At 45.6% G+C, this 26,616-nt stretch overlaps 1 protein-coding gene across 1 annotated transcript in view; it reads left to right on the plus strand.

The window, feature by feature from the left end:
• The window catches only part of wnt6b (wingless-type MMTV integration site family, member 6b), a 73,701-nt gene that overhangs the window by 28,364 nt on the left and 18,721 nt on the right, over positions 1–26,616 (plus strand). The window contains exon 2 of the mRNA XM_089002288.1: positions 2,193–2,413. Within this exon, the coding sequence (XP_088858414.1) occupies positions 2,193–2,413 (221 nt within the window). The remainder of the gene's footprint in view (positions 1–2,192; positions 2,414–26,616) is intronic.

The following is a 26,616-nucleotide window of genomic DNA, read 5'->3' on the forward strand; positions in this document are numbered from 1 at the left end:
GTGCAATTTGGAAGCTCTTTTGCGGGGGCTTAAAAATAGTCCAAAATTGCTTGCTCTAAGGGGCAACAGAGGGTTGTGTCAGGAAGGACATCCGATGTAAAAGCTTGGCCAAAACAAACATGCCAATCAAACCTCTGTAAATGGAGGACTGATTCGCTGTGGCGACCCCTGACGGGAAAAGCCGAAAGGAAAATATTTATTTATTTATTCATTTATTTAGTTATTTATTTATTGGTTCGTTAATTTAGTTATTTTTCACTTCCACTTTCTACAAATATCAATTGGCTTAAAAATGGCCTGCCCATTCGGTGTCATTTCTTATTCAACTATCCCGTTGCACATCTTTCAGTTTAATTGCATAAAATTCAGCAAAAATGTGAATGTCCACTGTTTACTTAAATCTTCTTCTTTTTTCCACTATTTTTTCTTTTTTTCCCACAAAATTTCATAACTTCAACTTTCTACGACACTTCCAATACTTGGACTTCCTTGCTTGCGATTTTAAAACTGGCTTAGTGAGGTGCCAACTGAGGTCATGTTTTACAAGCACACCCACAAACACACACGGATCACACACGGATCACGATGACAGTGTGTCGATAATAAGTGGTTGTTGAGTGGCAGTTTGTGTTGCTAAGTACTGTTCTAGCACCTGCTAATCTCACGTACGTTTATAAAGAGCATCCGCGTATGACGTATACACTTGGCAATGGAGATGGTGGAGATTTGTCTTTGTCTTGGTGCAGACTTGAGGTTCTCGTCAGATGTGTGCGATTGTTTGGATTGGATTGGATTGGATTTGCCTTTATTAGTCTTGCAGCGGAGAAATTTACATTTCACAGCAGCAAAGTTATGAAAGTTTACCTTTCTGCAAACAAACTTGAAGGGGATGAGGAATGATTTCAGGTGTCGGCGATGCACGCAGACAAGGCCCAAGTGTGTGAGAATCTGCTTTTGGATGACTTTTTTGCGGGGTTTTCCACGCCCATTTGCTCACTGATATGGAACCCATCATTTCAGATGCTGGGAAAAGTCGGAATGGGGGGGGGGGGGGGGGGGAGTGATTGATTGTGCACGCAACCAATCCGGAGGGCACTTTGCCTTTTGACCGCAGACTGGGGGGAGATGGTCTCCAAACATGCGTCGCTCAATTCATTTGTCCCCAAAGAGTCCCTCCAGTCCTGTTCTCTATACCTGCCCACGTGGATCGGGCTAATAAGTACTTTTGAATTGGATTTTAATGTTGGTTTTCAAATTCTGTTCAGTTTTAATTGTTGATTATTTAGACTAGTTTGACCTTCATAATTATTTTTTCAATTTTTATTTATTTAAAATATATATGTTTTCGTTTTTGGAATGTTTTTGTTTTAAGATTTATTTTTTATTTTTTTTTGAATCATTTAGTTTTTATCTATTTTTTTGTGTTTGTTTTTATCTTTATGTTTTTATGATTTCTTTTGTGTTTTTGGAATCTTGGGTTTTATAACAATGTTTTTGAGTTTTTGGAATTTTATGTTTTTATATGTTCTTTGTTTTTGGTATCTTTTTGTTTTTAAAATATTTTTTTTTCATTTTTTGGAATTTTTTTTAATAATATTTTTTTTAGTTTTTAGAATATTTTTGTTTTTATAATTATATATTTTTTGTTTTTGGAATCGTGTTGTTTTTATAAAAAATAGGTTTTGGAATCTTTATGTTTTTATATATTTTTTGTTTTTGGAATCTTTTTGTTTTTATAATTATTTATTTTTAGTTTTCGGAATCTAGATGGTTTTATGATAACATTTTTTAGTTTTTGGAATCTTTTTGTTTTTATAATTATTTATTTGAAGGTTTTTGGAATGTTTTTGTTTTTAATAATAATCGTGTTTAGTTTTAGGAATATTTTGTAATTATTTTTTGTTAATGTAATACACATTCACAAACAACAGTTTAGGGACCAGTTCTATTAAAAAACTGTTTTTAAAATTAATAATAAAAATTTGGTTTTGTACACATAGTTTGAGTCTACAAGAAAAAAATAACTTTTTATTTCTTTCATTTTCAAAAATCTTTTTCAAAATATTAAAAATGATCTTTTTCAACTTTCAATTGACGTTAATCTGAGCAAGGGGGGTGGGAAATGGAAGGAAGTAATTATATATAATTGTAAAAAAAATTCTAAGAAACAAACACGGTTTGATCCCCTGCAGGGCGGTGGGCAGTCCGCTGTTGATGGATCCGAACAGCATCTGCAGAAAGGCGAAGCGCTTGGTAGGGAAGCAGGCAGAACTGTGTCAAACTCAGCCGGAGCTCGTCAGCGAAGTAGCCAAAGGTGCCAGGCTGGGCATCAGGGAGTGCCAGTACCAGTTCAAGTACCGCCGGTGGAACTGCACCAGCCACAATAAGTACTTTGGCAAAATTCTACAGCAAGGTCAGTCAGCCTTTGTGCAATTTTCTATTCACTGGGAAAACAATTATTTAGCATTTTGGATTGTGATTTATATATATATATATATGTATATATATATGTATAATGGCAAAATCGCAGTTTTACTAAATTTTTACCCCCAGTCATTTTTTGGGACAATCGCATCATGTTTTTGTGGCTCCTTAAAAATAATAGGTTTGACAAGAGTGTCAAACTCTTTTTTTCTGTGGGCCAAATTGTAGCTACGATTCTCTCTTTGGAGAAACTATTAAACCACAGGTGTCAAAGCCCGTCACATCATGTTATTCGGCCCGCGAAAGCAAATCAATTTGTCAAATTCCGTGATGTTTGCTGAAGTCCCAACCAAAATTTCAAATTGTCCCATGTAAACCAAAAAAGCAGTCATTATTATTGAGTCCCAATTTGAAAAGTAGTTATTAATATTTTGTGCACTCTATATGTAATATGTGGAGGGGAGGAAATCGTAACTACAATGTGGCCCGCGGCAAAAAAAATGACACGCTTGCATGAAAATGTTTCATCCCCTCCACATATTACATTTAGAGCGCACAACAAAGTATTGAATAACTAGTTTTGAAATTTGAAGTCAAAACTAACGACTATTATTGCGGTTAACATGAGACAATTTGAAATTTTGGTTCGAACTTTAGCTAGCATCATAAAGTTTAATTTGCGTTCACGGGCCGAATAAATTGATGTGGCCGGCCAGATTTGGCCCCTGGGCCTTGATTTTGACACCTGTAATAAAAGGGATTAGCCAGATAGAATACAAAGAGCGCTTGCTAGCTTGATTGCTTGCTAGCTCGATCGCTAGCTAGCTTGATAGATGAGCATGGAATTAGATTTTCTTTCGCAGGCCGAATAAAATGATATGGCGGGCCAGATTTGGCCCTCGGGCCTTGTCTTGGATACCGGTGCAGTACAGTATTGTATTAAAAAAAACATGTTAGAAAATGAACCTTAGGATGTTAATAATGGCAAGGGCAATCTTCCACTCAGAGGTTGCGAGGGTTTCAAACCTCTGACCTCGCCAGCCATCGCTCTGCCAATTACGGGTCAGACGCCCGTCTCGCGTCGCTCGCCAAGACAAGAGCAGCTTTTGTCTCGGCAAATGGACCAAGTTACAAGCGACTGCTTTGAATCCTCTGCTTGAAATTATCCGTTTAAATATCTGCTCTGATAGCATCCGTCATTAGCTTGCTTTCAGCTCTTTGATGTTGGCAACATGGCCGCCGTCGGAACCGCCGACATTTGCCGTTTTTTTTCTTCGCGCTACTCGGCAGGCACAAGAAACGCTCACAAGTCGAGTGCGTGGCAGGTCTCGTCGACTTCAAAGTTGGCAGCTTTTAAGCATTTTTGATTCCATCGTTTGAGATTTGAACCTTGGCTATGATCTTGCGGTAGATATTTTTTTTTTAATAACTTAAAAACGGAGGGCAGGAATGTACTGGCAGAACGCAGATGAGCAATTAATCAGACATTTCGAGCTGTCTATAAGAAAAGCCAAATTGCCTGTTTTGTTTTGTGGCTGTTGATGGAGGCTTGCATCTACTTGTAAGGACTGTCCTACGCATTCAAACAAGTCGGTCCTTCTCGCAGAATGTTGGGCTCATTCAAACAATGCAACCTCGTCAACACGCGAGAAAACCGTTTACAAACGCAGCGTCAAACAGGTTTTCAACGCGTCTCAAGGTTTCAATGGGATTAACAACCACAACACTCCGCCTTTTACGATAAAAGATCAAGAGTGATTTTGCCAAATCGCCAGCTGACGATCGACTCTTCCTCTTTTGTTACAAGTGTAGCCAAAGCTTGCCAAGTGCTAGGTTGCTATTGACTGAATGAGCCCCCAATTTTAAAAGAATCCAATTTTATAAATTTTGAAATTGTTTTCAAAATGACGATTTTCTACATTAAAAAAAAATCAAAAACGGTAATTTTAAAAATTTTAAAAACATTCCAAAATGATGATTTTATAAATTTTTAAAAATGTTCCAAAATGGTGATTTTTTAAATTAAAACAAACATTTCAAAATTGTGATTTTATAAATAAAAAAAAACATTCCAAAATGTTGATTTTTCTATTTTATTTTTAAATTGTGAAAATGGTTATTTTCCACATTTTTTTACATTTTCCAAAATGATGACTTTTCAAAATAAAAAAAAAATTGGGAAATGGTAATTTTCTATTTTCTTTAAAAACATTTCCAAAATGGTAATTCTCCACATTTTTTAACATTTTCCAAAACGGTGATTATCTAAGTAAAAAAAATGAAATCCAATTTTTCCAATTTTTTAAAAAACATTTCTAAAATGGCGATTTTCTTCATTTTTTTTCTTCCAAAATTGTGATTTTATAGATGTAAAAACAAATTCCAAAATAGTGATTTTCTCAAGGTTTTAAAATTTTTCAAAAATTGTGATTTTCTACATTTTTTAAACTTTTCCAAAACTCAGTTTTTCAAGAAAAAAAAAAAATCAAAATGGCGATTTTCTGAATTTTATTTTTATTTCCATATTTTTTTTATTCCAAATTTGCAACAATCAACAAAAGGAGGAACTTTGACTGTAAAGGCCGATGGTTCAAGGATGGGTGGAACTCAGAATCATTTTTATCGGCCAAGTGTCACGTCCGCTCGAGGAGTGGTGACAGGACTCAAGGGATGAAGAAAAGTAGTAAGGGGTGGATCCGAAATACATGCTGGAGACGGTAAATACAAGAAGGGTTTTTACTGAGACATACAAAGCAAACAGAAAATCAGGCAACCGAGAAGAACAGCGTAACAGACCTGCGTACTGCTGGGTGACAGAGATCTATGGAGAATGCACCGGCGCGGACCGAGCAGGAATGAGAGGCTATTATAGCCACAAGGCACAATTAAGGGAATGAGAAACAGGTGAGTGAGTCCGGAGAGCAGGGAGAGGAGGGGCCCGCTCCTGGCGCAAAGGAGGATGTGACAGGAGGGAAGGGGCATGCTCCTGGCGCTGAGGAGCATGTGACACCAAGTATGTAGAAGACACAAGGAATTTGTCTCTGGTTGAACACGCTGGACTAGTATCATCATGAAAAAAAAGACATGGCAAATAAGTATAGAACTGGATTTTTTTTTTTTTTTTTTTACATTTATGTTATCTGGATGCAAAAAAAATTGGACACCCCTGCTACAAGCGGATAACTTAGGCGGTGTTTCATCTTGGTGTTAGCAGTACATAAAATGTCGTTCCAGAACGTGTGTGGCCCATCCCTGTTCCTCTTTTCAAATTTCAATCTGGCTTTGCGATTTCTCGTTTTGCTGACATCTTGAGCGTCTTTTCTGGAGGTCTTTTTTTTGGGAGCAGGCGATAGTGATTCACCCCTACGCCGTGGAGGTTGGCGCCGATGTCACCGACCGTTGTCTTCGGTTGCTTCTTCGCAGCTCTCACGGTTTTTCTTTCTGTCATTAACTCATTCGCTGCCATTCCCGAATGTATTAGGGAATTGAAAAGCATGACGTGGAGCGCCATTCACAAATTTGTCTGGGTTTTAGTTTTTCTTGTGAGAGGGTCTGTTTCAAGCTTCGGTCAGACCTCCGGCAATGTATTTTCACCCCCACAAGGGGGCAGCATTTACCATTTCTCGAGCCACCCCCACTTTCAATGCAGATAACTCTACAACCAGAAGTTACCAGAATGTTGTACAGCTGCCTCTATTTCAAGCTCACATAACTCCAGACCCATATAACTTGGGAATTAACTCTTTTTTTGTGATGAAAGAAGACAGTCTAAGGTTTCTTACACCGCATTGAATGTTTATGTCATCCTAAATCTTAATATTCTGTGGGTCCTGCAATTTTAGTGACAACGATAAAAACCATGGCACTGGAGTGGACACATTTTCGCACATCGTCTTCCAGTGAATGACTTAATTAACACCTATGGCGGAGGGGACTTGGAAAAATCTGTCTTTCTCCCCTGGATCAGAAATGTTTGAGAACCATGAGAATAATTTTGAAACAACATAAACCTATTTAACCAAACTTATAAAGCACACTCCATTTTCCGTACTGCTTATTCCTCATAAGACCCGGAGAAAACCCACGCAGGCCCCCCGGGGAGAACGTGCAAACTCCACACAGGGAGGCCGGACTGGAACGCGAACCGGCGACCTCTGCACTGTGAAGCCGGTGTGCTAAGGACTCGACTACCGGGCCGGCAGTGTGGGCAGCCGCGTTGGTTTTCTCCGGGTCCTCCGGTTTCCTCCCACACTCCAAAAACATGCATGGCAGGCAGATTGACCACTCCAAATTGTCCCTCGGTGTGAGTGTGAGAGTGACTGTTGTATGTCTTTGTGTGACCTGCGATTGGCTGGCAACCAATTCAGGGTGTCCTCTGCCTCGTGCCCGAAAACAGCTGAGATAGGCTCCAGCACTCCCCGCGACCCTAATGAGGAATAAGCGGTACGGAAATTGGATGGATGGATATTTTTTTTAATCCCGGTATTTGAACCAATTCTACCGTGCAAACATTTGCCATTTTTCTTGTGCACTAATTCATTTTGCCCGTGTGCAGGCTTACATAGAGATGAATGATTGAAACATCACTCTTAATCTCCCCTCTGCGAAAATATCTGCGGGCGATCTTCTAAAGCTTGCGTAGCGTTGCACGCTTTGACCGCGTGCCAACAAGTTGTTGTGTGTTGCCAGCGTGCGGTTGTGTGGCTAAGGCGTGGGCCGTATTCACCAGAACAAACCCTTTTAATGGATTTCACAGCTTTGATGACGTGCGTTGTTGCCTCTTCACATAAAAATCCCTATAGAACTTTTACAGCTCTTTTTTTGTTTGTTTAAATAAATAGAGATAAATATATAAATAAATAAACGTGATTAAATAAATAAATAAATACATACATACATACATACATACATACATACATACATACATACATACATACATACATACATACATAAGCATGCAAAATAATAAATAATAATTAATAAATAATTAATAATAAATAATAAATAATAAATGGCAAATGACAAACGACAAATAAACGATAAATGATAAATAAACGTGAATAAATAAATAATAGATTAAAAAATAGAATAAATAATAAATAAATGAATGAATAAATAAATAAATAAATAAATAAATAAATAAATAAATAAATAAATAAATAAATAAATAAATAAATAAAAAATAAATAAATAAATAAATAAATGGGATTTTTGGAGCACTTGGTGGTGCATGAAATATAACAGTGAGCCGACGATACTTCTTCGTTTACATAAATGAATCACATACTGCCTCATTTCCACAAATGAAGTAGGATGTGTTTCACCTTTGTGGCTGACCGCTTCCTTCCGCACAAAGCATTTCAAGTGATCTATTTTGAATATATATATAAATATATATATATATATATATATATATATATATATATATATATATATATATATATATATATATATATATATATATATATATATATATATATATATATATATATATATATATATATGAAGCGGCTGGATAGCTCAGTTGATAATGCATCGGTTTGGCATATGGGAGACGAGGGTTCGAATCCCACTTGTGGCAGAGAAAATGAGCACAATGACATCATCCAGTGTGGGTCCTTGGGCAAGACCCTTCACGCTAATGCCTACCTCATACAATGATGAGAGACAATAAATGGAATGACATGCCGGCTCAGACGTCGCCCGGCCAAACAAGGTCTGCGTCAGGTGCTGGGGAACCAGAGCACCCTGATGAAAAATGGGCTACTGGAACAAAGCGGAGATGGACGAGATGCGATAACATGGCTCTGTTGGAATGCTACTACTCAAGCAACCCTCGTCAGAGGGGTTACATGCGGAGAATGGGGGCTGAATGGTTACTTCGAAACCCACAGTCACGGTTGACCACGAAACAACTCGTAGCTCAGTGTTCCAATATCCACAAACGGCAATTGCTATCACAACTTGAGATTGATGAGGTACAACACAAATTCCGAGGTTGAGGGCCCCAGGCTGCCACATCACAGGAAGAGGTTCAACCAGAGATTGGGAGGCAAGCCCCAATGAATAATGAGATTGGGAAGCCAGCCCCAATAAATGAAATGCTGAGCGAGGCAGAAAAGAATGAAAACTGGGCAACGAAGGCACCGATTACAACGGCTATGTGAAGTACCACCTGAAAGTCTCATGGAAACTGTGAATGCAGCACTGAGAACGATCCCGACCGGAACGATCACAGAAACCAATGAGCTGATATACACCTCAGCATCAGTGATCCTAGACATGCTTGGCTACAAGAGCAACCATGAGAGCCACGAGATTCATTACCCACCATGGAAAAGACGGTTGGAGGCCAAGATCAAGGCGGCTCGGAAAGATGTGAGTCAATTGACGGAGACCCAGAGAGGTGTGAATAAAAGGCCAATACCCAAGAGGTACATGCAGATAACCATACCTGAAGCACTCGAAACTGCCAAACAAAGGCTCCAGGCCTTGGCCAGTCGCCTAAAGAGGTACACGAAAGAGAATGAGGCCAGAAGAATAAACAGGCTGTTCGTAACACAACCTGCGAAAGTGTACGCTCAGTGGCAGGGTTCTAACAGCAGAGCAGACCCTCCAAGGCTGGAAACTGAAAGATACTGGAAAGACATATGGGAGAAGGAGGTCGTACATAACAGCAGTGCACAATGGCTGGTGACTCTGAAAGAGGAGCACAGCAACCTCCCTGAACAGAACCCAGTTACCATCACAGCGGCAGATATACAAGGAAGAGTCTCAGGTATGAAAAACTGGACGGCACCAGGCCCGGATATGGTCCACACCTACTGGCTAAAGAAACTCACAGCTCTCCACGAGCGCCTAGCAGCACAAATGAACCAGCTGCTGATGGATGGGACTCACCCAGGATGGCTAACCGAAGGGCGAACAATCCTGATCATGAAGGATTCCTCAAAGGGTGCAGTTCCTTCCAACTATCGGCCAATAACCTGTCTCTCCACAACATGGAAGCTCATGTCAGGCATCATTGTGGCTAAGATAAGTGGACACATGGATCAATACATGAGCAAAGCACAGAAAGGCATTAGTAGAGATACTAGAGGTGCCAAACATCAGCTGCTGGTTGACAGAACAGTCGCTCAAGACTGCAGGTCCCGACATACCAACCTGTGCACAGCCTGGATTGATTACAAGAAAGCATATGACTCGATGCCACACACATGGATCAATGAATGCTTGGAGTTGTATAAGGTCAACAGGACCCTGAGAGCCTTCGTTGCAAACTCGATGAGGATGTGGAAAACCACACTTGAAGCCAATGGCAAGCCACTAACGCAAGTGTCCATCAAATGTGGCATATACCAAGGAGATGCACTCTCCCCACTGCTGTTCTGCATAGAACTGAACCCCCTCAGCCAGATAATCGCCAAGACAGGCTATGGATACCGCCTCAGAAATGGAGCTACGATCAGTCACCTCCTCTACATGGATGACATCAAGCTGTATGCTAAGAGCGAAAGGGACATAGACTCCCTGATCCACACAACCAGGATCTACAGCAGTGATATCGGAATGTCATTCGGGCTGGAGAAATGTAGTCGGATGGTGACTAAGAGGGGCAAGGTAGTTCACACTGAAGGGGTCTCACTCCCTGAAGGAACAATAGCAGACATTGAAAACAGCTACAAGTACCTCGGTATACCACAGGCCAATGGCAACCTCGAATTAGCAACAAGGAAAGCGGCTACGACCAAATACCTCCAGCGGGTGAGGCAAGTCCTCAGAAGCCAGCTCAATGGCAAGAACAAGACCCGGGCAATAAACAGCTATGCCCTGCCAGTGATCAGATACCCTGCAGGAATAATAAGGTGGCCAAAGGAAGAGATTCAGACCACAGATGTTAAGACCCGAAAACTCCTCACCATGCACGGAGGGTTCCATCCCAAGTCCAGCACCCTGAGACTGTACACAAGCCGTAAGGAAGGAGGCCGGGGACTAGTGAGTGTGAGAGCCACTGTCCAGGATGAAACATCCAAGCTCCATGAATACATCAAAGAGAAGTATACACCAACGGATGATGTACTCAGAGAATGTCTCAGTCAATGGGGAACAGAGGATGAGGTGCTGGAAGAGGGACAATCATGGGAGGAAAAGCCCCTACACGGGATGTACCACCGAACCATAGCAGAAGTGGCTGATCTCAAGAAGTCCTATCAGTGGCTAGAGAGGGCTGGCCTAAAGGACAGCACAGAGGCACTCATCCTGGCTGCTCAAGAGCAGACCCTGAACACAAGAGCCATAGAGGCAGGGATATACCACACCAGGCAAGACCCAAGGTGTAGGTTGTGCAAAGAGGCACCTGAGACAATCTAACACATAACTGCAGGGTGTAAGATGCTGGCAGGGAAGCCTCCATGGAGCGCCATAACCAGGTGGCTGGCATAGTCTACCGAAACATCTGTGCGGAGTATGGACTGGAAACCCCAAGGTCAAAATGGGAAACACCTCCAAAGGTAGTAGAGAATGGCCGAGCAAAGATCCTGTGGGACTTCCAGATACAGAATGCCAAGATGGTAATGGCCAACCAACCAGATATCGTGGTCATAGATAAAGGGTAAAGGAAAGTCGTTGTCGTGGATGTAGCGGTCCCGAGTGATGGGAACATCAGAAAGAAGGAACATGAGAAAATCGAGAAATACCAAGGGCTCAGAGAGGAGCTGGAGAGAGCCTGGAAGGTAAAGGTGACAGTCGTGCCTGTGGTGGTCGGAGCACTTGGGGCAGTGACCCCCAAACTCGACGAGTGGTTGCAACAGATCCCGGGAACAACATCGGATATGTCGGTCCAGAAAAGCGCAGTGCTGGGAACAGCACGGATACTGCGCAGAACCCTCAAGCTTCCTGGCCCCCCGAGCTGAAATGGGGACAGACACCACCCATGGTGGGTGAGACGAGGATTTATATATATATATATATATATATATATACAGTTGTTCAGTCACCTCCTCTACATGGATGACATAAAGCTGTATGCTAAGAGCGAAAGGGACATTGACTCCCTGATCCACACAACCAGGATCTACAGCATTGACATCGGGATGTCTTATGCGACTGTTCTGTCAACCAGCAGCTGATGTTTGGCACCTCTAGTATCTCTACCAATGCCTTTTGTCACGACATTCGAGGCAAGAAGGCAGGGCTCGAGTGACGAAGGAAGGTGGGAAAGTTCGGATCCGAAATACACTGCGAGACAGATTTCCAGGAGCAAAAATGTCTTTACTGAGACACGCATAAAAAATAATAAACAGGGAAAGGGAAGTGACTGTAACTTACAAAGGCAGACCTGACGGCAATGTAGTCGCGAGGGTAGTTTCCGGAATTCTCCGACGGAGACGGTAATGTGCGATCGGCATATATAGTCAGAAGGCACAATCAGTGAATGACAAACAGCTGTGGGAGCCCAGGGGAGTGATGATGGGAGGGGCCGTCTCCAGGGAGCAGCGGAGGAGGTGACGGGAGGGGCGGGGTGCGCCCTGGACGGCGACAAGATGTGACACCTTTCTGTGCTTTGCTCATGTATTGATCCATGTGTCCACTTATCTTAGCCGCAATGATGCCTGACATGAGCTTCCATGTTATGGAGAGACAGGTTATTGGCCGATAGTTGGAAGGAACTGCACCCTTTGATGAATCCTTCATGATCAGGATTGTTCGCCCTTTGGTTCGCCATCCTGGGTGAGTCCCATCCATCAGCAACTGGTTCATCAAGGAGAGCGCTGGGACAAGACGGCCCCTACTCCGGACTCAGATGCGTCAACCTCGACCGTAAACGGGAGGTCCGGGTCGGGATGACGCAGGACAGGGGGATTAGTGAAGGCTAGGCGGAGGCGGTTGAATGCCCCCTCAGCGTCGGGCGTCCACCTAAAGGGAACCTTGGTGGACGTGAGGTTAGTGAGGGGGAGTGCCTTCTGACTATAACTGCGAATGAAGCGGCGGTAGAAGTTGGCAAACCCCAGAAACCGCTGGAGCTGCTTGCGCGTCTTCGGGGTAGGCCATTCTACCACCGCTTTAGTTTTGGCGGGGTCGGCCCTGAGCTGCCCCTGCTCCACGACGAACCCCAGAAAAGACAGAGAGCGGACATGGAACTCGCACTTCTCTGCCTTCACGTAGAGCCGGTTTTGCAGGAGCCGCGCCAGGACCCGTCAGACGTGTTGCCGGTGCTCCTCTGCAGATCGAGAAAAAAATGAGAATGTCATCAAGGTATACAAAAACAAAAACATTGAGGAAGTCCCTGAGCACATCATTGATTAGATTTTGCGGGCTTGTTCGTGAGTCCGAACGGCATCACCAGGTACTCAAAATGCCCTAATGCCGTCTTGAATGCTGTTTTCCATTCGTCCCCCTCACGGATACGGACCAGATGGTAAGCGTTACGGAGGTCCAATTTAGAAAAAATAGTAGCTGACTGAAGGGGCGTGAAGGCTGAGTCCATGAGGGAGAGAAGGTATTTGTTACGGATGGTGATGTCGTTCAGACTCCGGTAGTCGACACACGGGCGCAGAGATCCGTCTTTCTTATCGATAAAGAAGAACTCTGCGCCCAGCGGAGAATGTGACGGGCGAATGAGTCCCGCCGCTAGGGAGGAGTCTATATAGGTGCTCAGGGCTTCCCGTTCTGGTTGAGAAATATGGAAAAGTCTGGAGTCCGGCAATGGAGCCCCTGGCTGCAGTTCAATAGCGCAGTCATACGGTCGGTGGGGTGGCAGGGATTGGGCGTTGTCCTTGCTGAATACCTCCCGCAGGTCGTGGTAGCACTGCGGCACGCCCTTGAGGCGGATGGCCTCGGGCGGGCCACCGCGGGAGGGGTCTCGCCCTGCCTTCGCCGACCGCAGGCAGTTGGCGTAGCAGTAGGGGCTCCAGCCCTGAATGGTGGGGCCCTCCCAGGAAATGCACGGGTCATGGGTATTGAGCCAAGGGAGACCCAATACCAATGGCGCGTTCCGGGAGGGCATAACTAAAAATTGTCAGTGCTCCACATGATTGCCCGCTACCCTGAGTTTAAGCGGGCCGTGATGTGGGTGACTATAGCTAAAAGGCGGCCGTAGAGATCGACGATCTCCTTAGGGGGAAGGTGATCGAACAGTTGACAGCCCAACGAGTCAGCCAGCTGGGGATCGATGATACACCCGTCGGCCCCCGAGTCCAATAGCGCCCGCACGGTTTGGGAGCTGGAAGGGCCAATTACTTCGCTGTCCAGCTCCAACCGCGTAATGGGGACCGTGGACTTGGCCTCCAGAGGTCGCCGCGGTCGCCATTTCGACGGGGACTTACAGGGGCCGGAGGTCTTAGGCTGGGGGCCTTGGGTTGTTGCGGTCGTTTCCCCCCCCCCCCTATCAGCATGGGTTCAGGGGATCCCTCCAGGCGCCGCACGCGCTCGCTGGTCGTCCTGGGCCGGCTACGGAGCTCGTCGGGCCGCCGGCCGCTCTGCTCCCTCTGCCGCTCCCGAAGACAGTGGTCAAGGCCGATGACTATGTCGACCAGGTCGTCGAAGGTGGTGCCAGCGTCGAGGGTAGCCAACTCGTCCGTGATAACGGCGTTCAATCCGCGACGAAACACCCCCCTCAACGCTCGGTCGCTGTAGCCGCTGCCAGCGGCCTGGATGCGGAAGGCGACGGAGTATTCCGCGGCCGAACGGGCCTCTTGGACGCAGTCGAGGAGTCTCCCCTCAGCTTCAACCTCTGTCACCGGATGATGGAAGACCCGGCGTATCTCGTCCACGAAGTCCGGGTACGAGGTGCACAGCTCCGGTCGGGACTCCCGGACGGCCAACACCCAGGTCTCCGGCTTCTCCCGTGAGCAGGCTGGTAATGAAGCTTACCTTAGCCTCATCGCTAACGTAGGCGTATGGTTGTTGCTCAAACATGAGCGTGCACTGCATTAAAAATTGAGCGCAGCGCCCGGTTTCGCCTGCGTAGCGTGAGGGGTGAGGTAGCTGTAGAGCGTGCCTACCCACGGGCGGGGAGGACTGGGCTGTGAGGGCGGCAAGGCGTGTCTGGACCGTCTCGAAGCGTTGAGCCAGCGTGGTGGTAATTTGGCGGACTTCAGCGATGGCTCGGGCCAGCTGGCTCGAACGCTCCGCCTACATGGTAAGGGCGGCAAGGAATCTGTCTTCGCCGGCGGGATCCATGGGTGGTCGGAGAATTATGTCACGACACTCGAGGCTAGAAGGCCGGCCTTGAGTGACGAAGGAAGGTGGGAAGGTTCGGATCCGAAATACACGGCGAGACAGATTTCCAGGAGCAAAAAGGTCTTTACTGAGACACGCATAAAAAACAATAAACAGGGAAAGGTAAGTGACGGTAACTAACAAAGGCAGACCTGACGGCAAGGTAGTCGCGAGGGTAGCTTCCGGAATTCTCAGACGGAGATGGTAATGTGCGATCGGCATATATAGTCAGAAGGCACAATCAGTGAATTACAAACAGCTGTAGGAGCCCAGGTGAGTGATGATGGGAGGGGCCGTCTCCAGGGAGCAGCAGAGGAGGTGACGGGTGGAGCGGGGCGCGTCCAGGACGGCGACGAGATGTGACACCTTTCTGTGCTTTGCTCATGTATTGATCCATGTGTCCACTTATCTTAGCCGCAATGATGCCTGACATGAGCTTCCATGTTGTGGAGAGACAGGTTATTGGCCGATAGTTGGAAGGAACTGCACCCTTTGATGAATCCTTCATGATCAGGATTGTTCGCCCTTTGGTTCGCCATCCTGGGTGAGTCCCATCCATCAGCAACTGGTTCATTTGTGCTGCTAGGCGCTCGTGGAGGGCTGTAAATTTCTTTAGCCAGTAGGTGTGGACTCTTTCTTGTATGTAACTGGGTTCTGTTCAGGGAGGTTGTTGTGCTCCTCTTTCAGATTCACCAGCCATTGTGAACTGCTGTTATGTGCGACCTCCTTCTCCCATATGCTTTTCCAGTATCTTTCAGTTTCCAGCCTTGAAGGGTCTGCTCTGCCTTTAGAACCTTGCCACTGAGCGTACACTTTCGCAGGTTGTCCTGCAAACAGCCTGTTCATTCTTCTGGCCTCATTCTCTTTCGTGTACCTCTTTAGGCGACTGGACAAGGCCTGGAGCCTTTGTTTGGAAGTTTCGAGTGCTTCAGGTATGGTTATCTGCATGTACCTCTTGGGTATTGGCCTTTTATTCACACCTCTCTGGGTCTCCGTCAATTGACTCACATCTTTCCGAGCCGCCTTGATCTTAGCCTCCAACCGTCTTTTCCATGGTGGGTAACAAATCTCATGGCTCTCACAGTTGCTCTTGTAGGCAAGCATCTCGAGGATCACTGATGCTGAAGCGTATATCAGCTCATTGGTTTCCCTGATCGTTCCGGTCGGGATCGCTCTCAGTGCTGCATTCACAGTACTTCACATAGCCGTTGTAGTCGGTTTCTTGGTTGCCCAGTTTTCATTCTTGCCATGATCTTATTTCTCAGGTCAGTTGCTGCATATATATATATATACAGTAAAGTCTCGTTATATCGATATTCAAGGGAGTCCGAAAAAATATCGATATAACCGGGGCTATCGATATATCCAACCCTGTTTGCATGTAATTTTCTCCGTGAGTGCATAGAAATAGTATCGATATAACCGGGACTATCGATATATCCGATATCGATATAACGAGACTTTACTGTATATCTCATCTCATCTCTCATCTCATTTTCCGTACCGCTTATTCCTCATTAGGGTCGCGGGGGTTGCTGGTGCCTATCTCAGCTGTCTTCGGGCACGAGGCGGGGGACACCCTGAATTGGTTGCCAGCCAATCGCAGGGCACACAAACACATACAACAGTCACTCTCAGACTCACACCGAGGGACAATTTGGAGTGGTCAATCTGCCTGCCGTGCATGTTTTTGGAGTGTGGGAGGAAACCGGAGGACCCGGAGAAAACCCACACGGGTCCGGGGAGAACATGCAAACTCCACACAGGGAGGCCGCACCGGGACGCGAACCGGCGACCTCTCTCTCTCTCTCTCTCTCTCTCTCTCTCTCTCTCTCTCTCTCTCTCTCTCTCTCTCTCTCTCTCTCTATATATATATATATATATATATATATATATGGCCAGGGCTATCAGCACAATTTTAGTTCACTGACGAAGCTCCTCGGATGAGAAGCGAAACGTCCGAAACCATCAAAAAAGTACAGACGACGCCTGAAGAAGCCTTTTCATCCATTATGATGGCGTTAATTTTGTATGGTTTCTAAAATAAACGTAAACATGTTCCGTTCTTCGGGGTGGGTGGAACGGATTAACGCCATTTTCATTCATTTGATGGCGAGAGACGATTTCAGATACATCGGTGTCTCAATTGTCAGTGTCTCAAATCGTCACAAGCATCGATAAATAATGGTGTGGTTATGGTGAATTTATCTACCTGAGGCTGAACTGAACCACAGCGATTATCTATAAAAAAAATTCCAATCAAAGTAGGCATGTCTTTGAAACAATCGAAACGGGTGCCAGCCACCCACTGCGTGTCACCGAATAATCCCCCCTCCCCCTAAAAAATGCAGGTAACACATGGGTATTATGTCAGCCGGCGTAATTCATGTTTTGACATCCCAGACCTCCCCGGTTAGCGTTGCCCCCAAAAAAGGGAAGAGGATTGAAAGAATATGCGCTAATTCGTGCAGAAGGGCCCTTGTGGAATTAAAAGCAGACGTGGACAGGCCCAGACACCCGCTGCGGCGGAGAATTTGTTTGGAATTCATGTCTCCAAGGAAAATATCAAACAAGGCGCTTTGGGAGCTCCCACATTATTATTTTTAATGGCTTCCACCGATGGCGACCAGCTCCGACGTTTGTTACTCGTGAGATTATTTCCGATTGGTCGGGCGATAAATGACACGTTTGATGAGAGAATAGAAAAATATTTGTATTTAACTCATTCGGTGCCATTCAAGGATTTATTTGGGATTGAAAATATGACGTAGAGCGCCATTCCCGAATTTGTTTTGTAGTTTTTCTTGCAGGGGGTGCCGATAAATTGTTGGTCAGACCTCTGGCAATGTTTTTCCCTTTCCACGAGGAGGCAGCATTTCGCTTTTGTCCATGTTAGCGCTTTGTTAAAGCTTTAGCTATTGTTAAATCGCTATAGAAATCAATCTGTATTTATTGTATTGTATTTTGTACATCTGCCCCCATTTCAAGCTCAGATAACTCCAGGCCCACATAACTTGGGAATTAACTCATTTTTTTCTGATGAAACAAGAGTGGGCGGGTGCTTTTCAAGCTTCGGTCAGACATCTGGCAATGTTTTTCACCCCCAAGAGGGGACAGCATTTACCTTTTTTACAGCTCACCCATCTTTCTATGCAGATAACTCTACAACCAGCATTTACCTTTTGGACAGCCGCCCCTATTTCAAGCTCAGATAACTCCAGACCCATAAAACTTAGGAATTTGCCTTTTGTCCATGCTAGCACTATGTAACACTAGACCTCTTCAAAATTGACCGTTTTGTTCAAACATATGGAAACTGATATTATTCGCATTCTCCAAGGTCTAAATTAGGTAAATATACTAGTTATTGTGATCTTGGACCTTGGCTATGCCTGCCTCAAGAGCCATGTAATTTTATTGTTGACGTTTTTCAAAAACTCTGCAAAATTTGGTATATGATGTCCTTATTTTCACCGTAGCTTTCCAGAGGTTGATGCTATAGCATTGAAACTGGTATAATGAAGGCTAATAAAATGTTCTTGAATATGGTGGCAAGCACAATAAAACACATGAACACCTGTGTAAATTTTAGCTCATTTTAATGCACAAACAGCTGGGACACTACAAAAATTAGTTTGGTAGTATGATAGCACTGCACTGACACATATATTGCATGAGAAACTGTCAGATACATGCATTATCACTGGTTCAATGTGGCTTTTTTGAAAATGTCGATTTATTTCCTGTGGTACTCCAGTAATCAGCTTCTTTGCTCTGGGTCAGTTGTGATCTGAGTTGCAAAGTCACTCATTAGTTTCACACCTCTCTCAGCCACATCATTGATCACTTTCACTGACCTCACAAACTTCTGTGCATTCCTGTAGCTGTCATTGTCTTCCCAGGTGTCTGCAGGAGTAGTGAGCCAGTCACATTTCACTCGAAGAGTATCAAAGTCTTAGATGGCAAGTGCTCTCATGAGCCTTGCTTTTTTGTTGTTTTTGTCTTGTTATGTGTTTTCTTTTGTCACTTTGTGTTGTTGTGCATCATGTGGAATGGATACAGATTGTTTTTCAGCATTTTTTTACCATTACATTCATCAAGGAGGAGACTGTGCTGAGCGGTTGCGTCTTTTCGGCAGCATGAATATGCCAGTACTGTTTTTGAATGGGAGGAATGTCGGTGCCATTCGACTGCCATCGCTGGACAGTTCTGGGGCCATTGTGCTTTTGTGCGCCTGTAATGGGCAGCATCTTCACAGCCCCGCATTGTTCAGCGCAGAGGTCGGTGCTGTTGGACAGACTGCGGCTGGATGGATGCATGGCTTGAGGAGCCCGCGATAAGAAGAAAGGAGCGTCAGTGCAGAGCGCCGATGCGTATGTGGAACTGTTGCGGCTTGGAATTGAAGCGGATTTATGTGGGACAGGAGCCAATCCCTTCCCGTCAATGGATGCTACAGCTGCGTGTTTGCTTTCAACATTTAGCTTGTAGTCGACGTGCACGTTCCACCATGATGTCCCTGATCCACTGGTGGAAAGACCCTTTGATCCTCTCCTTGTCACGTTCCGGCGGTGACAGTGGCAGCTGGCGAGCGGGAACGTTATGGGTTGGTGATGGATCGCTAAGCAGGACAGAGGTGTTGGTGCAGGCGGTAGATTTATTAACAGAAAGCGCGGGTCCGAAAAGACGCGGACCCGGTAAAAAGTTTGTAGAACAAAACAAAGAATGACTAAATGACAATGCTAGTGGGTGAGCGGCGGCAATCCACCCAACCACACTAACTAAGAAAACAAAAAGGCACACGGGGGTGCAAAACAACCTACGACGCGGTGCAATAAAACAAACGCGTTCGTGGCTAGAATCATTCCTCGGGCGAAGCAAATCACGTACTGATTTCACGATCAATGTACTGGCAGGGCGGGAGGCGAAGTATCTTCCGACGCTGGGTGAGTGCCAGCGTCGGGTTTAAATGTCCCACAGTCATAGATGAGGAAATTGGCAGCAGCTGGCAGACGGCAGGAGCAGAGGCCCCGCCCAGCTATCAACTGGCTCATGACAGTACCCCCCCCCCCCCTCAACGGACGCCTCCTGGCGGCCCACCCGGTTTGGACGGGTAAGCCTCGTGGAATTCCCTCAGGAGCGATGGGTCCAGGATCCAGGCGCGGTCATGGAGGCGGGCAGCCGGAGTCGGACCGCGACCGGGTTGATGATGGCCTCTACTGCGAAGGGGCGAATCGCGGACCCAATTGGGGAGTGGTCCCGGCCAGCCGTAGGTCCCTTGTGGACAACCAGACCTTCTGGCCCACCTGGTAAGCCGGCGCGGGACGGAGACGGCGATCCGCAACCTTCTGGTTCCGGGCCGCCGTGCGTGATAGGGCTGCCCTGTTCTCCCTCCATACACGATGGGCCCGCCGAAGATGGTGTTGTATTGACGGGACCTCCACCTCCCCTTCCTGTGTGGGAAAGAGTGGTGGCTGGTAGCCATAGGCCGACATAAATGGTGACCGACCTGTGGCTGAGGAGACCAGGGTGTTGTGGGCATATTCCACCCACGGGAGATGGATGGACCAGGCCGAAGGACGATGGAGGTACACGCAGCGCAGGGCCGCCTCCAGGTCCTGGTTCTTCCTCTCGGTCTGGCTGTTGGACTGTGGATGGTAACCGGAGGACAGGCTGGCCGACGCCCCCATGGACCTGCAGAAACGCTTCCAGACCCGGGATACGAACTGGGGCCCTCAGTCCGACACGATGTCAGTAGGGATCCCGTGGAGACGGACAACGTGTTTGACCAATAGTGTCGCCGTCTCGATAGCGGACGGCAGCTTGGTCAACGGCACGAATCGGTCCACTATCGTGAGGATGACCGTCTTACCACGGGATGGGGGGAGGCCGGTGATGAAATCCACTGAAATGTGGGACCAAGGGCGCGGGGGAACGGGTAGGGGACGGAGCAGTCCTGCAGGGGGCTGATGGGAAGCCTTGCCACAGGCGCACGACGGGCAGGCCTTAACGAAGTCCGCCACGTCGTCGCGGAGCCGCGGCCACCAGAATCGCTGAGAGACGAGGTGCTCGGTGCGGCTCACCCCTGGGTGACACGCCACCTTGGATGCGTGCCCCCACTGGAGCACCTCCGAGCGCAGCGACTGGGGAACGAACAGTTTTCCTGTGGGACAGTTATCGGGAGCGGGGGTACCTCTTAATGACTCCGTGACCCTCCGTTCGACCTCCCACTGGAGCGCCCCCACGATCTGGCGGCCGGGCAGGATGGATTCCGCGAGGTCTTCCTTGCCTGCTGGCTCGTGGATCCGCGAGAGGGCGTCGGGCTTGGTGTTTTTGGTCCCTGGACAGTAGGTGAGGGTGAAGGAGAAGCGGGTTAAGAAGAGCGCCCACCGTGCCTGCCGTGCGTTCAGCCTCTTGGCGGCCCGGATGACCGCCAAGTTCTTGTGGTCGGTAAGCACGGTGAACGGCTCTTTCGCCCCTTCGAGCCAGTGCCTCCACTCCTGAAGAGCCAATACGACGGCGAGCAGCTCCCGGTTGCCCACGTCGTAGTTGACTGCCCCGGGACTGAGGCGGCGGGAGAAGAAGGCGCAGGGGTGGAGCTCCTGGTCGACTGAGGAGCGTTGGGAGAGTACCGCCCCAACGCCCGAGTCCGAGGCATCTACCTCCACAATGAATGCGGCGTTGGGGTCTGGGTGGCGGAGAACTGGGGGGTGAGTGAACACCCCTTTCAGCAGGCGGAACGCGGCGTCCGCTTCTTCCGTCCACCTGAACGGGGTCTTAGTAGAGGTGAGTTGGGTGAGAGGGAGGGCCTTCTGGCTGTAGTTACGGATGAAGCGGCAGTAGATATTGGCGAAGCCCAGGAAGCGTCGTAGTTGCTTGCAAGAGGTGGGCGTGGGCCATTCTACCACCGCTTCGGTCTTGGCGGGGTCAGCCCGGATCTGCCCCCGCTCCACGATGAAGCCCAGGAAGGGTAAGGAGGAGATGTGGAATTCACATTTCTCGGCTTTGATGTATAGTCGGTTCTGCAGCAGCCGTTGGTGCAGGCGGCAGATTTATTAACAGAAAGCGCGGGTCCGAAAAGACGTGGACCCGGTAAAAAGTTTGTAGAACAAAACAAAGAATGACTAAATGACAATGCTAGTGGGTGAGCGGCGGCAATCCACCCAACCACACTAACTAAGAAAAAGGCACACAGGGGTGCAAAACAACCTACGACGCGGTGCAATAAAACAAACGCGTTCGTGGCTAGAATCATTCCTCGGGCGAAGCAAATCACGTACTGATTTCACGATCAAAGTACTGGCAGGGCGCGAGGCGAAGTATCTTCCGACGCTGGGTGAGTGCCAGCGTCGGGTTTAAATGTCCCACAGTCATAGATGAGGAAATTGGCAGCAGCTGGCGGACGGTGGGAGCGGAGGCCCCGCCCAGCTGTCAACTGGCTCATGACACTCCTCTTTCATTAGAACTGCTTCATGTCATCACAAAGAGGGTACAGCAAGTCCTGAAGAATGAATGACTCTCTGTGTCTTTGTTTTGTCATGTTGTCTTTGTGTTGCCATATTATTTGTTATTTAGTTTATTTTTTGTGTTTCTTTTGACTTCAAGACGGCGCCGCGAGAGTGGCTGCCTTTCCAGCAGCTCATGCATTTCTTTTTTCTACTTTAATTTCTTTGATCACTTTGCTGCTGTGAAATGTAAATTTCTCCATTGTGAGACTAATAAAGGCAAATCCAATCCAATCCAATCCAATCCAAACAGAAAGTGAGACTCTGGCCCTACCAGATCTGTGAGAACTGTAGCTGCCTTGATGACAGGGAACACTGGCTTGCCTTTCCTGTAACTCTCAGGTTTCTCTGTTTCTGACATCTTGACTGTGAGCTTCTCCTTTACAGACTTGGTCCTGCTGGCATGTGAACTGAACAAGGTGAATGGCACTAGTTCCTGGGTCAGATACCAGTGGTGGTTGTTCATTTTCTTGAGAACAGAGGTTGCCAGTTCATAGTCATTCTGCTTGTATTGCAGCATGTTCTTCATAAACTGGAGATCATGGATAGGTGCATCATCTGCAGATGTGGTGGTCACCCAGCGGCTGGTGTAGAACAAGGCCAGGAACTTGTTCATCCTCTCCAGCTTCTCAGAAGCTTTTCTCTCTAGACTTGTTCTCAAACACTTTATCATGACCTGACATGTGTGCCAGGTGAGTGGTCTGTTGATCCAAGTAGAAACTGACGTCCTCTTCCTTGGTCTCCTTTGTGAGCAGCCTGTTGCTTCTTATCTCCTCCACAACATCCTTTGTTCCAATATCAAATAACTTGTCTCAGTCCTTCAGAAAGTTAGCTTGTTTCTTTTCCTCTGGTTTGTTATTTCTTCTCTTGTTTTTAACAATTTTCCTGTACTTTTTATCGAGGATCATGAAACGGTTGACTGCATTTGGTCTAGTTAGTGTTTTAATCCTTGCCATATTCCAGAATGTCAAAACGATATCCACTGTATCATGGGCTAAAGACCTATTGTCACTGTTGGGATTATCATTCCTGAAATGCAGGAAATACTGGAACACCTGGCGATTAGTAGGAACTTGAGAGCCTCTGATGCTCGAGCTGGGTTGCCCAATGAGATACACATCACTGAATGACCTTGTGGCAGGAGTTGCCACCTTTCTGCTCTTTTCAGTTGGTTCATCCCGTTCACTTGTATCGCTGACCACTTTCCCACAACGTAGTTCTCTTCCAGATGCCATGTTGTCAGCAGTTCACAAATCTTAACAAATCAGCTTTCACTTACAATCTAAAATGAAGAGATAAAACATAATTAGTGATAATAAATTATATACATGCATTAAGAGTAACATTTTTGAGATAAAGTTATGTATTATATGATGGTATCCTTTCCAAGCATAAAAATATATGTTTGTGGATTAAAATTAATTAAAATGAACACAGGTGTTCATGTGTTTACCACCATATGTAAGAAAATTTTATTATCTTTCATTTGGTGCCACTTTCAATGCTATAGCATCAACCTCTGGAAAGCTAATATGAAAATAAGGACCTAATATCCCAAATTTTGCAGCGTTTTTAAAAACCGTCAACAATAAAATTACATGGCTCTTGAGGCAGGCATAGCCAAGGTCCAAGATCACAATAACTAGTATATTTAGCTAATTTAGACCTTGGAGAATGGGAATAATATCAGTTTCCATATGTTTGAAGAAAAAGGTCAATTTTGAAGAGGTCTAAATTGTAACACCTTCAGCTGTTGTCAAAGCGCTATATTAATCAATGTGTAGATATTGTGTTTTGTACAGCTTCCCCCATTTCAAGCGCAGATAACTCCAGACCCATTTAACCAATTAACTCATTTTTTTCTGATGACAGAAGAGAGTCGAAGGTTTTTTACGCTGCATTGAATGTTTATGTCGTCCTAAAACTCAATATTCTGTTGGTCCTGGAATTTGAGTGACAATGACAAAAACCCTGGCACTGGAGTGGACACATTTTCGTACATCGTCTGGCAGTGAATGACTTAATTAGCATCTATGGGGAGGTGTCCTTTGAATAATATCTCTCTCTACCCTGGACCTGAAAAGTCTGAATCATTATTGAAACGAGATAAAACTATTTAATCAAACTTATAGAGCACTTTCTTGTTGGCTAACTAGCTAGGTTCTAGCAAAATAGGGTCTAGCTAGCTAGGGTCTAGCTAGCACATATCGTGAGTACTGATATTTTAGGAAAAGTGTGTGTATATCAGCAAAAGTGCGTACGTTTTATGTAGAAAAAAATGGAAGCGGACGAGGTTGTAGTCATCAGCAAGTCACCCTTGCCAACTCCATATCTCATAATTCGGATAATGGGATTCATTAGAGATGGCAAGAATATGCGACGGGGTGGGGGGAGGTAGGGGGATGAGACCGACGCAACACGGAAACCTCGCCATATCAAGACCAGCTGTGTTCCGCCATAGCGTCGCCGCGGTGTGTACGTTTGCAAGGGCTTCGTTTCAGTCGGACGAGGAACTGGGCGGGATGATGTGGTGGCGATCCGGCGAGTGGGGAATGATGTCACGTTCGAAAAGGGGAATCGCAAAACATATGCGAAAAGAATGGTGTGATTTCTCCAATTTCAGCGTGCGATGCAGTGAAAGTTAAAAAAAAAATCCAAATTGTAATATATTTAATATAATATATACAGGTAATATCCGAGTTACGACTGGCGCAAGTTACGACAACCCGTACTTATGACCACCAGACCCCTTTTTTTTTCTACGCCTGGCAATCCAACGCGCAGGCAGCCGACAAAGCATACTACAATTTTTGTCACTCAGCATGTCACTAATTTGCACAGCAATCTACTGCGTGACTACACTCAATACAGCAGTTATACAGTGCAGATACCATCTCGGCAACATCTCCATCTGATTTTTTGATCTGAGTCCGAGTGTGTGGGTTGGACGATCTCCTCTGGCCGTTAGCCAGATGAACTGTACAGTAAACAGTTTTGTATACGTTACAGGTACAGTTATAGAGTAATAAAAATCGATAATATGAAATATAAAGTGATAAAAATGACACTAAAACGTAAGTATAACATTTATAAATGAACTGTATGGGAAATGTTTACATTACTGGTACAGTTATACAGTAATTAAAATCGATAATATGAAATATAAAATGATAAAAATGACACTAAACGTTATAAAATGTATAAATGAACTGTAAACAGTTTGGTGCACAATAGTATTCAATAGAAAATGTTGCTTAAAAACAAGAGATTGACATTGTATACTATCCTGTCGTGACAACGTCACGTCCGCCATTTTGAATAGATTTCGACTTACGACTTAAAACCGTTTTGTCGGAACGGAACCATGTCGTAAGTCGGATGTTGCCTGTATTTAATATTCGTAATATTTTGTGACGATAATTATGCAAAGAAATTTGTGGCTTTTATATAACGTCATTTTTCGCGAAACAAGGAGACGTCTACGGTTGCTCTTTCACAACACTTTACGAAACACTACACGATATCGATAAATACGGAAAATATCCGTTAAAAAATAGACCGAAAAACATTTGTCGCAATTTTTTTTAAGGCTGTCAAAATAGGCTTGTTGTATTTATACATTTTTTTTGTGGGGAGGGGTGGCAGGGTGTTGTTTTGTGTTGTTCTCTAGAGTCCTAATTATCCTGTCAAAATTTAGCTTGCGGCAAAGCTATAAACGACCGGCTTTTTTTTTTCTTTATGTAAAGGGGATTTTTTTCCCCCAAATTTGACGCAGTGTTGTTAACCAGCCCATCGAATGATTAAAAAAATGTAATCGTCATAGTTGGATGACAGAAATATTTGGACACAGCTCCGAGCTGACCGATACCGCATATTGATATCGGACTGCTAGCCGGCTTTATTTTCCAAGATGTGGATGCTCAAATTGACAAATTGGTGAATCCTCATCTGAAATGTTTTCGTTCAAAAATTTTAGTCCTTGTGATAAATTAAAATTGATAGATGCAAAGTCCGGCGCCGTATCAGTTCGGTGTATCGATCGACAATACTCAGACTGGTATCGGACTGACTAAAAGCGGTGTCGTCGAACGAATGAGTTAATCAGGGGAAACTCCATTCACGCATGTATTCGGTAATTGAAAATATGTCGTAGAGCGCCATTCCCGAATTTGTTCGGGTTTTGTTTTTCCTTGTTTGGGTGCTGATAAAGCGCTGACGATGGCCTTTGGCCATGTTTTATCCCCTTCCACAACAGGGCAGCATTTCCCTTTTTTCCGTGTTTGCGCTTTGTTGCACCTTCAGAGGTTGTTAAAGCGCAATATAAATCAATATGTCAGTATTGCATTGTAGTTTTTAGACTGCCACACCCATTTCAAGGTCATATAACTCCAGACCCATATAATTTAGGAATTAACTCTTTTTTTCGGATGGGATCATTCGGAACACACCCACATCCTAGTACTAAGACGGG

Source organism: Hippocampus bargibanti, linkage group LG08 (assembly GCF_051943395.1).
Source record: "Hippocampus bargibanti isolate YZ-2025 linkage group LG08, ASM5194339v1, whole genome shotgun sequence".
Lineage (NCBI taxonomy): Eukaryota > Metazoa > Chordata > Actinopteri > Syngnathiformes > Syngnathidae > Hippocampus > Hippocampus bargibanti.